Raw genomic sequence first — 15,257 nt, forward strand, 5'->3', positions numbered from 1 at the left:
GTACGCTTTTTGCGGTCACCTTTCATCCCGCTGTGTACATATAGGTGGCTACAAAAGAGCCGCACAGCGGTCCAGAGGTGCATGTGGCTCCGAACTAAACAGCGGGCGTAAGGTTAGCTACATCCAAAGCAAGCAACAGCATAAAATTACGTCTTCCCTTTCTACTCACCTCCCTACGGCCTCCTCCAACACCGACCGCACACACACACACACGTTTCCGGATCTCCTCTGGCCGGAAGTGACGTTTATCAATCAAACTTTACTCCTAGGAAGTGGAACAGAACATGTACTTCCTGTTGAACAGTGCAATGAGTGTAAAGTAAAAGTAAATAAAGAGAAGGTGGTGCTGCTGTCGGGAGAACAGAAGGGATCTCGGTGTGTCTCGTATCTCCCTGTCTTTGTAGCAGCCCCGGGCCATGCTGGCTGCTAGCAGTCACCATGCGCTTCAATGACAAGGAGCTGCTCTCCCTCTCCAGGCAGAGGGCCGACAAGGCGGCAGAGCTGCACATGAGGGGGCCGAAAAAAGGAAGTGGTAAGTTCATGACCAAAGTAGAAACTCGGAGAAAGCACGATTGTAGAACACAGTAGCAGTTCACTGTCATCCATGTTGTTACTTAAAGTGTAACTCGCCTTATCGGTGCTATCCCAGTAGATAGTAAGTAAACAACCATGGTCTTCTAAATACTGTAAAATCATCACAGTAAAGGTGCCCATACACTCGTCAGATTGGCAGCAGATAGATAAGAAATGCATCTGATGATCTATCTGATGCGTTTTTAGAAATTTTTTTACCAGGATAGAATTCCAATAGATTTCAGTTTGAAATCTATTGAAATTCGATCTGATGGCATTTTTTTGCCATCAGATTTCCATTAAGGCCAATGCAAACTGATAAGCAATCTCATCAGATCGACCTAAATTTTCCACCCTGCCAGTTCGATGGAAATCCATCGAAATCGATTGAAATCGGCCATCGATCGGTCGATTGGCCAACCGATTTTCGATCGATCGATCAGGATCGATCGGTCGGCCAGAAAATCGGCTGAGTGTATGGGCCCCTTAAGAGCACCTCACGCTTATTTCGTCTTCCCATTTAAAGGCAAGCTGTAAGGATAACGTGCAATTCAGTACTGTAAATATTGATAGGCAGGAATATGCCTGTGTGGGTTTTCTCCGGACACTTCAGTTTCTTCTCACTTCCAAAAAACCTACAGATAAATTATTTGGCATTCCCTAAATTGGCCCTAGACTAGGGCGGACATATGGATTAGATTGTGAGCTCCTCTGAGGGACAGTCAGTGACAAGACTATATAGCAGATGCCCGTGCTATATAAATAATCACAGCAAGCAAGATTGTCTTTGTGAGGAAGATTTAGTAATGTTGGAGAACATATATGACCTAACAAGTTTGAAGTCTGAGTGAGGCCCAGTGAACACTGGGCGGATCCGCCGGCCGCATCCGCTTGAAAATCCGCGTGGCTAATGTATCTCTATGGGCTGGTGCACACTGGCGGTTTGAGGTTTTTAGCAAGCCGCAAACGTGCCTCTTGCTGCACGTTTGCGGTTTTCTTAAAACCTCAAACCGCCGGTGTGCACCAGCCCATAGAGATACATTAGCCACGCGGATGCTGATGCGGCCGGCGGATCACATACAAAAACCGCTCGGTGTGCACCCGGCAAAAATTGGCTCTCTGCTCCCAAACCCGCTAGCGTTTTGACGATCTGCTAGCGGTTTTGGTGTGCACTGGGCCTGATTCATTTTCAAGCAGCATGTTTGCATCAGTTGAAACTTCTCCAAGATATTTGGAACCATCTACCCTCGGAGTTCCAGTGTTCAAATGTAATTAGAACTGGCGTTGTTCTGAAAGGGAATGCTTTATGGCAAGTATCCTTATGTGAAATAGTGTTGTTACATATTGGTCAAATCTACCCATTCCTTCCTGTGTACTACACAGTGTGTAGTATTCTGAGTAGTCAGATGAATGGACCAGTAGAAAACCGTGGTGGGAAATTCTAAAATTCTTGTCCCTAAATCCTATAATTGGCAGATAGAAAGAAGCCCGGAGCTAGTATTGTTTAGGTGACCATTCAAGAAAGTCCATAGGGAACAGTTTGTCTAATCACAGTAATGTTTACAACTTGAAGCATTCTAATTGGCCAAATAGTGTGGGTGTATTATTACTAAAATCTAGAATTTTGAGAGGTTGCAGTCCACCCAATCCCGTTAGTAGAATTTCCCTATGGACTCTTGCTGGGTCACCTAAACCAGTGTTCCCCAACCCTGTCCTCAAGGCCCACCAACGGTGCATGTTTTGTGGAAATCCACACAGGTAGGTAAACAGCTCTGCTGAGACACTAATTACCTCACCTGTGAATGTTTGTGGTTTCCTACCAAACATGTACTGTTGGTGGGGCCTTGAGGACAGGGTTGGGGAGCTCTGATTAACCATACTAGCTCCAGAAACCTTGCCATAAAGCATTCACTTTCAGAACAACACCAGTTCTAATTACATTTGAACACTGGAACTCTGAGGGTAGATGGTTCCAAATATCTTGGAGAAGTATGGGTATCCACAGATTAAACACACCTGAAGTGAGAGGGATATGGAGGCTGACATTAATTTCCTTTTAAACAATGCACATTGCCTGGCAGTCCTACTGATTATCTGCATACATTTGAAATCGACGCAGGAAGACTTGGGCGCAGGATACAGCCGGTATATGACTGATCCTGCTGCTGCACAAGTCCCGGCCGTGTTAAAGGGAACCTAAACTGAGAAGTATATGGATTTTTCCTTTAAAAATAATACCAGTTGCCTAACTCCCCTGCTGATCCTGTGTCTCTAAGGGCTCGTTTCCACTATTGCGGTGCGGAATCGTCTGGATTCCACCGCTGATGAAATCGCATGCGGATGCGATTCCCCATGCGTTTTTTGCCGCAAATTCGCATAGGTGAGGGTATATGCGATTTTAACCATGTCACTGCCTGTGTGAATTTACATTGGTACCTATGCGAAATCGCAGCAAAAAATGCATGGGGAAACCGCATGCGATTTCCCTATTAAATACATTGCATGCAATTTGCATGCGATTCGCATGCATTCCACTCGCAGGCGAATTCTGCGTCTCTTTTGTGCGTTTTCACTGCTGGGAAAAAACGCACCTCAACAACGCTACAGTGGAAACAGGCCCATCCACTTGCATTACATGTGCGAATCTGCATGCGGATTCGCGATAGTGGAAACGAGCCCTAATACTTTTAGCCACAGCTCCTGAACAGGCATGCAGATCAGGTGCTCTGACTGAAGTCAGACTGGATTAGCTACATGCTTGTTTCAGGTGTGCGATTCAGCCACTACTGCAGCAAAAGATATCATCAGAAGTGCCAAGCAACTGGTATTGTTTAAAGTAACTGTCGGGGATAAAATAAAAAATCAATTCTTTATTTTTATCTGGTAAACAAGTAATAAGGATGCTTATCAGGCAATCCAAAAGTTAAAATCTCTATTACTTTTCTTGTTGATAAATGATCATTCCCCAGTTTACCTGACTCTTATTGGTACACAAAAAGGAAGTTGCAGGGCATGCTGGGTTGTCCTTTTTTGCTTCTGTACATTAGTTAAGTCTGAGGGGAAATCAAGAAGCAAAAGACAACCCAGCATGCTCTGCAACTTCTGTTTTGCAGCAACTTAACAAAAGTCAGGTAAAATGGGGAATGATAATTTATAAACCAGAAAAGTAACAGTGATTTTAACTTTTGCATTGCCTGGTTAGCATCCTCATTACTTGTTTACTAGATAAAAATAAATAATTGATTTTTGATTTTATGCCCGACAGTTACACTTTAAAAGGAAACATCCATATCCCTCTCAGTTAAGGTTCCCTTAAATTACTATACTCTCTCCAGGCTGCCATGGATGGTGGGGAATGATATAATTCGGCTTCCAGCTATTGCTAGAGGCCGAATTATTGTGTTTTAAAAGCAACTTCAGCTCTGTCTTCTGACGGCGCCGACGTTACTCGCTGAGAGCCGATATAGAAGTAATTCTTATTATAGTCTATGGTGGCGCCGGCTGCGCCCAAATCTTCCTGCGCTGAAAATGACTGCTCCAGATTATCTGCCTTCAATACTTTTAGCCATAGACCTTGAACAAGCACGCTGATCAGATGTTTCACTGAAGTCTGACTGGATTAGCTGCATGCTTGTTTCAGGTGTGTGATTCAGATACTTCTGCAGCCAAAGATCAGCAGGACTGCCTGGCAATTGGTATTGTTTAAAAGGAAATAAATATGACCACCTCCATACCTCTCTCTGCAGGTGTCCTTCAACGCCTCGTACATACGTACAGTGGAGAGGCACATGAGTGACGCGTGGGGGGAGGGGGCTATTAGCCAAATCGGCCCTCTGGGCTGACTGACTGGTCGGGTGGCATCGACTACTACTACCAAGTTTCATCTAGCATGTGTACAAGGCTTTATGCTAGGTAGGTATACACCATGCAATTTCCTGCCGAACTGATAATTTGACTGTTCCGATCCACTCCCAATTGATAACAGGATTGCTTTTCAGGTCACTACTATCCACAAAATGGACCCTGTTATCGATCAGAAGCAGATTGAACATGTTCAAAATTATCGGGTCGATCTGATGAGAAATTGCATAGTGTGTACCTAGCATACAGGATATTAATTGTTTCAAATAATTTAATCTCAGATGCACTCCATGTTGAGATTAGGGTTCTGTGAGGGCCATACCATCACTTCCAGGGCTCCTTGTTTTTCTTATGCCAAATATGGTACTTAAAGTGGACCTGAACTCAGAACTCCTCTCTGCTCTAAAAGATACACAACAGCATATTAACCTTTAAAGGGAACCTAAACTGAGAAGGATATGGATTTTTACTTTTAAAGGGGAACTGAAGAGAGAGTTATATGGAGGCTGCCATGTTTATTTCCTTTTAAGCAATACCAGTTGCCTGGCAGCCCTGCTGATCCTCTGCCTCTAATACCATAAGCATAGCCCCTGAACAAGCATGCAGCAGATCAGGTGTTTCAGACTTTAAAGTCAGATCTGACAAGATTAGCTGCATGCTTGTGTCTGGTGTTATTCACATACTACTGCAGAGAAATAGACCAGCAGGGCTGCCAGGCAACTGGTATTGATTAAAAGGAAATAAATATGGCAGCCTCCGTATACCTCTTACTTCAGTTCCCCTTTAAAGTAATACCAGTTGCCTGACTCTCCTGCTTATCCTGTGTGTCTAATACTTTTAGCCACAGCACCTCAACAAGCATGCAGATCAGGTGCTCTAACTGAAGTCAGACTGGATTAGCTGCATGCTTGTTTCAGGTGATTAAACCACTACTGCAGTGAAAGATATCAGCAGGACTGCCAGGCAACTGGTATGGTTTAAAAGGAAAATTCCTTATCCCTTTCAGTTTAGGTTTCCTTTAAACACAAAACATGTATTTGTTGCAGCTGATACAAATATTAAAATAGATCTGCACTGTTTCTACTTCCTGATTCATAGAAGCAGACATATTGTTAACATCCTATGCTTTCTAATGAGCTTATCTGCCATAGGCCATGTGACACGGGAGGATCAAATTACAACTTGTGATTACACACAAATGAGGGGGGAATTAAGCAGTCTAAACTCTCTAAATATGTTCAGTGTGCATTTCTCAACGTTTTCCTTTTGTCCTGTGCAAGAGTTCAGGTCTACTTTAATAACATTGGCTGTATGTTTAGGGTTGTTCTTGTTAACTGCTGTAGAGTACATTTGGTGGACAGTACTGTATAATAAGGATTTGCTGTTATTTTTTTAGTATTCTAATACAATCTCCAACTCCATTGGCAGAAATGTAGCCCTAAACTTGCAAGAAATCTCCACTATTCTTCACTTTTGCATATAGACACTTTAGTTCACACTTATTAGAATTTGCATGCGCCACACTGGATTGCAATTTTGCTTTCCATGAACATCTAATGTTTCAGTGGCACTGCATGTGACCCATGTTTTTCTTGTTTTCGTGCATTTTGTGTTCATATATGCAGCAGTGATGCTTTTTTTCATGTGCAATTCAGATGTAATGCAAGTCAAATTTTTCTAACAAATCTTAAAAAAAAATACACAAAAACCTTTGCGATGCGATTTGCTGCGGAAAACAAGCCTAATGCTACATACACACTTGAGATAAGTCGTTGGAGAAGGCAAGATCACAGACCAATTTTGCCCCCTTTCATGTAGTATGAGAGCCATATTCTACACAGTCTATTCTATTGAGCTGAACTCTCCATCAGATAAAAATCTTTGCAAGATGCTGCACACAAAGATGCTGTACACATGGAAAGATCAGTATCTGCAAAAGATCTGTTCTTGCAAAATGCATTCATAGTCTATGATATCTTCAGATCTCAATACACACCTTGCTTAACAGACATTCATCTGCAGATCTGACAATCATCTGCAGATCTGCAGATGAATGTCTGTTAAACAAGTTGTGTATTGAGATCTGCTGATAGACTATGAATGCATTTTGCAGGAATGGATCTTTTGCAGGAACAGATTTTGTTGTTGCAGATACTGATCTTTTGATTGTGTACAGCATCTTTGTGCACAGTATCTTGCAAAGATTCTGTCTGATGGGGAGTTCATCTCAATGGAATAGACTGTGTAGAATATGGCTTTCATACTACATGGAATGGGGTAAAATTGGTCTGTGATCTTGCCTTTTCCAAAGACTTATCTCTAGTGTTTATGTAGCATAAGCATCTGCTTTTGGAAGGAATCTAGATTAGTATTACACAATTATCAAGATTGCTTCTCCAGCAGCAAAAGCAAAATCGAATCCCCAACATCAAACAGTTAAAGATCTCCACCAAGATTACTTTTCATAGAAATTACCCACATTTGTTTAGTGTGAATAGGAATATTTTATACAGTCCTGGCCAAAAGTTTTGAGACTGTCAAAAATATTAGTTTTCACAGTTTGCTGCTAAACTGCTTTTAGATCTTTTGTTTCAGTACGCAGTTTAGTATTCCATCTGAAAAGGGCCTAAATAACAGCAAATCCTTGTTTGTGATATACTGAAATATAATTATAAGCACTTCATACGTTTTAAAGGCTTTTATTGACAATTACTTGATTTATGCAAAGAGTCAGTATTTGCAGTGTTGGCCCTTCTTTTTCATTACCTCTGCAATTCGACTGGGCATGCTCTCAATCAACTTCTGGGCCGAATCCTGACTGATAGCAACCCATTCTTTCATAATCACTTCTTTGAGTTTCTCAGAATTAGTTGGTTTTTGTTTGTCCACCCGCCTCTTGAGGAATGACCACAAGTTCTCAAAAAGATTAAGATCTGGGGAGTTTCCAGGCAATGGACCAAAAATGTCAACATTTTTGTCCCGGAGCCACTTAGTTATCACTTTTGCCTTATGACATGGTGCTCCATCGAGCTGGAAAATGCATTGTCCTTCATCAAACTGTTGTTGGATTGTTGGAAGAAGTTGCTGTTGGAGGGTGTTTTGGTACCATTCTTTATTCATGGCTGTGTTTTTTGGCAAAATTGTGAGTGAGCCCCCTCCCTTGGATGAGAAGCATCCCCACACATATTTGGTCTCTGGATGCTTTACTGTTGGCATGACACTGGACTAATGGTAGCGCTCACCTTTTCTTCTCATGACAAGCCTTTTTCCAGATGCCCCAAACAATCTGAAAGGGGCTTCATCTGAGAATATGACTTTGCCCCAGTCCTCAGTAGTCCATTCGCCATACTTTCTGCAAAAGATCAATCTGTCCCTGATGTTTTTTGGGACAAAAGTGGCATCTTTGTTGCCCTTCTTGACACCAGGCCATCTTCCAAAAGTCTTCGCCTCCCTGTGCGTGCAGATGCTCTCACACCTGCCTGCTGCCATGCCTGAGCAACCTCTGCACTGGTTGCACTCCGATCCCGCAGCTGAATCCTCTTTAGGAGACGATCCTGGCGCTTGCTGGACTTTCTTGGACGCTCTGAAGCCTTCTTAACAAGAATTGAACCTCTTTCCTTGAAGTTCTTGATGATCTTATAAATTGTTGATTTAGGTACAATCTTAGTAGCCACAATATCCTTGCCTGTGAAGCCATTTTTATGCAATGCAATGATGGCTGTATGCGTTTCTTTGCTGGTCACCATGGTTAACCATGGAAGATCAATGATTTCAAGCATCATCCTCCTTTCAACATGTTGAGTCTGCCATTCTAACCCAATCAGCCTGACATAATGATCTCCAGCCTTGTGCTTGTCAACATTCTCACCTGAGTTAACAAGATTACTGAAATAATCTCAGCAGGTCCTTTAAAGCGGAATATAACCCTGCATTTCAACTTTGCTCTAAAACATTATTTACAGCATATTATATGCAAAAAGCATTTTTTTTTTACTAGACCAGCATTGGAAGGGTTAAACACAGAGGTTTTAAGTTCCGAGCAGACGTTCAGATAGTTACATTCTATTTAGTTATATGTATATATTTAGAAATGTTACACACTCTTTGGCTGTCCTCCAACTCCTTCTCCATTAGAGAGATGAGTCACAATAAACACTTAGATACATTTGTGTAAACAAAAAGTATCTAACTCAAGTTCAGATGCCTCTGCAAAAATCTCCAGGGACTTTAAAGCCCTGTGTAACCCTTCCAATGCTGGTCTAGTTAAAAAAAAAATGCTGGTTGCATATAATATACTGTAAATAATGTTTTAGAGCAAAGTTGAAATGCAGGGTTATATTCCGCTTTAATGACAGCAATGAAATGCAGTGGAAAGGTTTTTTTTGGGATTCCGTTAATTTTCATGGCAAAGAAGGGCTATGCAATTCATCTGAACACTCTTCATAACATTCTGGAGTATATGCAAATTGCTATTATAAAAACTTAAAAAGCACCAACTTTTCTAATTTCCAATATTTTTGACAGTCTCAACATTTTTGGCCAGGACTGTAGAACATGACCTGGTCTGTGAGTGAAAATCCTAGGCAAACATCTGTATGTCAGGACATGTTGTTTCATTTAATTTGCCTGTGTTCTCTATAACTACTTGTAACTATTCAGATTCTCCCAAAAATGTTCCTGGCAGGCTCTAACAGCAAGATAAGAGTGCGGATAGGCCTCAGCTTGACAACATTTAGGCCCTTTTCAGATGGACGACTAAACTGCGTACTTGTTGCGGGCCAGTGTAATTTAAGTGCTGCTGAATTGCAATGGTTGTAACACCACGCATGTCAAGCAAAGACACACGGTGGTGTTGCCCAGCAGCAGTGGACCGCAACATGCTGTGTCTGAGTACAGCTGTGGCCACACTCAGATGTGACTCTGGAGGGGGGCCGCTTGTCTAGCACCAAGACAAGTGCTAACAAGTGCTCTGCTGGTGCATGAGAGCAACTGGCAGGCAGTGAATTCACCTCCTGTCAGTTGCCCATCTGAAAGAGGTCTCTCCACCTCTTGTTTTCTGTGTCATAAAGGCTGCATGCTGTCTTATCTGGAAATAACATCACAGGAAATAGAAGACTTACAAGAAAATTGAAAAATGTGCCAAAGCAAATAAATATGTATTATATATTTTCACAATTTATGGTGGTTTGGCATCACATAATGGTACAAGCTGAATTTCGGCTTAGTTCAAATTGCCAAACAATGATTTTCAGATCGACTTTTTTTTTTTTTAAGAATTTTGCATTTTTGTACATTACTTTAAGCAGAATTGCTCTGAACAATGGTATGTGCAGAAAGATTTTGATTTTGTAAAAATTGATGCAGCTGTAAGTATTCCCTAATAGGGTGACACTACACTATAGCTTTGCTAATTGCTGGAGATCGGCAAGGGCTGGAGATCGGCATGTGTGATTCAGCCCTTACTTTAATTATTAAAATGTTACTTGCAGCTAGTCTGAATTGAATTTTAGCATCACAGGCTAAGAGGATTTTAAGCGTAAAAATTTAACATTAATATGCCACAAAATCATCTTTGTGAACTTGGCCTACGGCAGAAAACATTGTAGTTGGCAAAATTTTATCAAAATATGCTCAGCTGGGCAGACCATAAGGCCGGTTTAATGCTGGGAATAAACCATGAGATTTTTTTGGCAGATAGATGGTTCGATAATTTCCGACAGGTCCGAACGGATTTTTTTTTTTTTTTTTATCATTTTTCTGATCAATTTCTCATAGAAGTGAATGGAAATCGATCAGAAAAATGATCGTAAAATCAGACAGTAAATCTGCTGAGAAATCTCATCATGTATTCCCAACATTACACCTGGCCAGTGCATTTTTTGGTGCGATGCCCCATCGCATTGCACCGTAATACACAAAATGTCCATCACATAACCCTGCGGCAGAGTATGCCAACAGGGTCATATGCATAGCCTCGCCCCTGCACGCCCCTCAGTGATGTACTCCCCTGCTGGACAGGAAGTATATCACTGGGATTCCCCGTTGTTGCGTGCATGTGTGCCACACCACCGGCGCGAACATGTTTACATTTCCTGCATCACCCATTGACTCACATTACTTATACTGCCACATTGCCGTGGAAGTCTGATGGTACTGTGCTGTTGACTTTGTGGCGGCTGTTAGGCCAACATTCCCGACGCACTTTGAACGTTGCATAGGCGGTGCATTGCAGTTTGGTAAGCTGCCTTACACCGCAATGCATCACTGTGAACATGGCCTAACTGTATTTTCCCAGGGTCGTCTCCAGGACAGCACCCATATGAGATAAATTCCCTCCAGATACTATTGGACAGGAGAAGGTTAAAAATTAGCATACCCTGCAGCAGCATACATATATATATATCCCCAACTCAAACTCACATTCAGTTTAATTCCTGTCCACGGAAGGAGGAGGATCGATCAGGAGAGTCCATGTCAGATGGCAGGCTCTGAGCGGCTGTTCCCCCTGTGTATACACCAGCCAGTCGGGATTGATGTGGGGAGAGGACGCCGGCTCCGGAATTACAGACCTCAGGAAGATGCTGAGACTTATGGGGCGAGATTCTGTGCGTGCAGTGCGCGCGCAGTGGTCGGCGTTGCGGAGGTCGGATTGGCTCATCCGGGTCAGGTGACCGGGAGGAAGTCTGGGCACGCCCCTCTAGGAAGCAGAGCGGAAGCTGGACTGGCGTGGGGGCGGCATGCAGCGGTAAGCGGCAGGATGCTGAGCGCCGTCCAGAAATTAACCCTTTCATTGCTGGCGGCAAAGTAAGTCCAGGCTAAAGGGTCAGGAGGGAACTTATGTGCATGGTTGTGATTGCGGGGGGAAGCCCTTATGGGTGGAACCAGGCAGACATTTAAAGCAACTCAGTCTGTTCTTCCCATTATACTCAATTACTATGGAAGGATCAGACGTATCTCCGCAGGGATCTGCTGAGCAGAGCTCCAGTGCTGGTTTGGTATGTAATCCCACAGTGTGGGCTTTATTGCTTCTGGTCTCTGATATTATAGATAGTAATTTAGTCCTTTCTTTTTCTTGCTTGTAGCCCAGACTGGATAAAGCTGACAAGCCGGTTAAAGTAAAGGAAACAAGAGCTGAATCAAGCCATTCTTCAGCGCAATTGCCAAAAGCTGAGCAAAAGCGTAAAGAAAAGAAATGTGCTTTGTGTGCAGCAAAGATTTCAACTGCATCAGGAAAGAGTTTATGCAATTCCTGTACTCAGAAAGTGGTTAAAGAGGAAACCCCGAATATGTTTAAAGATCTTATGGGATGGATGAAGTCAGAGATAAAGGCTACCTTCCAATCCTATAAGGAGTCTGCCCCGTCTACCTCTTCAGCAGTACCTGAATCATTACCTAATGTGATTCCTTCCTCTCCCAAAACATTAATGTCTGTTGGTGAATCTCAGCAGGGGCAAAAGAGGAAGTGGAATTCAGACTCAGAGCATTCAGAGGGTGAAATTTCATCACTGGAGGAAATTAGTGCTGAAGAAGACACTATTAAACCACAGGAATCAAGAAGGGACAGAGATTTGCTTTTTCTATGGATAATATGGATCAATTGTTAAGTGCAATGTTTGCTACTATGGATATTAAGGAAGAGGAAAAGGATCTTTTCACGTTAGACAGGATGTATAAAAGTCTGATAGATAATCAAAAAAGTTTTATCCCGGTTCATTCTACCTTAAAAGAATTAATTGATAAGGAATGGCAAAACCCAGAAAAGAGAGCTTTTTGGCCTAAGTCTATGAATAGGAAATACCCCTTTAAACCCGAGGACCAAAAAAATTGGGGACCAGTTCCCAGATGGGATCCTGCACTATCTAAGGTGTCTCGCAAATCGGACTTACAATTTGAGGACTTTGGGGTACTGAAGGATCCCCTAGATAAAAAGGTTGATAATCTATTAAGGAGAAATTGGGAAACAACTACTCTGATTTTCAAACCCGCAGTGGCTAGTACGGCCTTTTCAAGGTCGTTTAAAAATATGGTTACAACAATTAGAGATGCATATCGCAGAGGGTTCGCCTAGAGATGTTATACTCAAATCTTTTCCTAATCTGTTCCATGTAGTAGATTATCTTACAGATGCAGCAGATGAGACTGTGAGACTAACTGCACGAGCTTCTGCTTTATCCAATTCAGCAAGAAGAGGAATATGGGTGAGACCCTGGGAAGGTGATGTTTCCTCCAAGATAAAACTGTGTGGGTTTCCATGTGAAGGTAATTTGTTATTTGGCACAACATTAGATGAAACATTAGAGAGATCAGCAGACTTTAAGAAGAACTTTCCAAATAAAAAGAAAACTTTCAGGTTTAGACATTCCTTTCGAGGTTCAAGAAAGCAGGTGTCAGAGACTAGGCCAGGGCTTAGAAGAAACTGGAGAGCACAAAAGGATCAGAAAGGAAAATCCTCATTTACCTTCTCCCCAGCCAATGTGCCTAAAAAACAATGACGCCAGGATTCCAGTAGGGGGCAGACTGGCTCACTTCATAGAGAACTGGTATACGTTGACCAACAATATTTGGATAAGAACAATTATTCTAGAGTGTTATAGACTGGAATTTGTGGAGAGACCAAGCACAAGATTTCTGGTAACCCCTCCCCCCCATCATAACAGAACAGAGTTTAGCCTTACAAAGTGCAGTGTCAGATCTTTGGGAAAAGCAGGTAATAAGAGAAGTTCCAGGATGTCAGAGGACAGGGCTTTTACTCCCCAGTGTTCCTGGTCAAAAAGCCGCAAGGGAACTTCAGACTTATTCTCAATCTAAAGACTTTGAACAAATTCATTCGTTACAGAAAATTCAAAATGGACAACATTCGGTCTGTACTAGGCTTACTTCAAGACGGAGCTTACATGGCGTCTCTAGATCTACAAGACGCTTATCTTCATATTCCAATACATCCGGAGTCGCAAGCATTCATGAGGTTTGCAATACATCAAGCAGGCGAGGTAAGACACTATCAATTTACAGCCCTTCCATTTGGCCTCTCTTCAGCCCCTTGGCTGTTTACGAAAGTAATGACTGAAATTCTTGCCTTTTTAAGACTTAAAGGGAAGGTCCAAGCAAAAAAAAAAAAAATGAGCTTCACTTACCTGGGGCTTCTACCAGCCCCATGAAGCCATCCTGTGCCCTCGTAGTCACTCACTGCTGCTCCAGTCCCCCGCTGGCAGCTTTCTGACCTCAGAGGTCAGGGCCGAATTGCGTACATTTTTACACATTACCGCTAGTGCAGGAACATTAACGCATACATTTTTACACGTTAGTGGTGCAACACGTACATTTTTGTTCCTGCACTAGCTGGAATGCGTAAAAATCTATGCAATGTGGCCCTGACCTCCGAGGTCAGAAAGCTGCCAGCGGGGGACTGGAGCAGCAGTGAGTGACTACGAGGGCACAGGATGGCTACATGGGGCTGGTAGAAGCTCCAGGTAAGTAAAACTCATTTTTTTTTTTTTTTTTGCTTGGACCTTCCCTTTAAGGAGATTCAAATCATAGCATATCTAGACGATTTGTTTTTATGGGGAGACTCGGCTATGTCAGTATCCACCCAGATTCAGACCTCAGTGATGGTTCTTGAATCTGTGGGGTGGTTAATCAATTGGAAAAAATCATCCCTTACTCCATCTCAGATTATGATTTTCCTGGGTTTTCAGATAGATACTGTTAATCAAAGAGTTTATCTCCCTGCACAAAAGAGAGAACTTTTATTAATGAATGTTGTTTCTTTTCAGGATTCAACTACCATCACTCTAAGAAAAGCCATGTCTCTGCTCGGTCTTATGACATCCTCATTCCCGGCGGTCCTATGGGGCCAGATGCATTCAAGACAACTTCAACTATGGATTTTACAATCTTGGAACAGGAAACAGAATGCATTAGACAAGAGGGTACTAATACCGCACTATGTCAAGAGGTCACTTCATTGGTGGTTGGAGCCATCTCACCTAAGGGAGGGCCGACTATGGGACTTGCCATACCAAAGGATGATAACCACAGACGCCAGCTCCTGGGGCTGGGGAGCACATATGGACAACATTCCAATTCAGGGAGCTTGGAAGAAAGATCTTGCCCAGGCTCATTCCAACATCAGAGAGATGGAAGCAGTGAGGATGGCACTGTTACAATTCCAAGTATACATTCAGGGTCTACATGTAGTAATCAGATCAGACAACAGTACAGTGGTAGCCCACATAAATCATCAGGGAGGAACCAGGAGCAGAGCCTTATGCAACAGAGTGAGCAGGATCCTTCAGTGGGCAGAGATGAATCTAGCGTCATTGACGGCAGTACACCTAAAGGGAACCTTAAATGTTGTTGCAGATTACCTCAGCCGGTCACAACTGAGTCAAGACGATTGGATACTAAACGAGGAGGTCTTCCAGAGTCTGACACGCAAATGGGGGACTCCGACAATAGACTTATTTGCGACCAGGAAGAATACAAAATGTCACAAATTTTGTTCCCTCTGTCCCACCGACAATCCGATCGCAGTGGATGCATTTGCCCTGAGCTGGAGGGATCATCTGATTTATGCTTTTCCGCTGTTCAGGTTGATTCCAAAAACCCTCAACAAGATTTACAGGGAGAAAGCATCAGGCATACTAATAATACCTTTCTGGCCAAAAAGAGCTTGGTTTTCACTGTTAGGGAAGTTATCAGTACAGGAACCAGTAATGTTATCCCTACGTCAGGATTTGTTACATCAGGGTCCAATAATGCATCCGCAACTGGAGATGTTGCATCTGTCAGCCTGGAGGATGAATTAAAGCTTTTAAGGAGGA

The 15,257-nt window shown here is 42.7% G+C and overlaps 2 protein-coding genes across 2 annotated transcripts in view; one reads left to right on the forward strand and one right to left on the reverse strand.

Moving 5' to 3' along the window:
* SF3A2 (splicing factor 3a subunit 2) overlaps positions 1 to 267 on the reverse strand; it is a 41,936-nt gene extending 41,669 nt beyond the window's left edge. The window contains exon 1 of the mRNA XM_068233965.1: positions 170 to 267. The gene's annotated coding sequence lies outside the window, so the exon portion shown is untranslated. The remainder of the gene's footprint in view (positions 1 to 169) is intronic.
* Positions 239 to 15,257, forward strand: part of PLEKHJ1 (pleckstrin homology domain containing J1) — a 32,455-nt gene continuing 17,436 nt past the window's right edge. Inside the window, exon 1 of the mRNA XM_068233966.1 lies at positions 239 to 532. Coding sequence (XP_068090067.1) covers positions 439 to 532 — 94 coding nt within the window. The 5' untranslated portion in view covers positions 239 to 438. The remainder of the gene's footprint in view (positions 533 to 15,257) is intronic.

Source organism: Hyperolius riggenbachi, chromosome 1, assembly GCF_040937935.1.
Source record: "Hyperolius riggenbachi isolate aHypRig1 chromosome 1, aHypRig1.pri, whole genome shotgun sequence".
NCBI classification, from domain to species: domain Eukaryota; kingdom Metazoa; phylum Chordata; class Amphibia; order Anura; family Hyperoliidae; genus Hyperolius; species Hyperolius riggenbachi.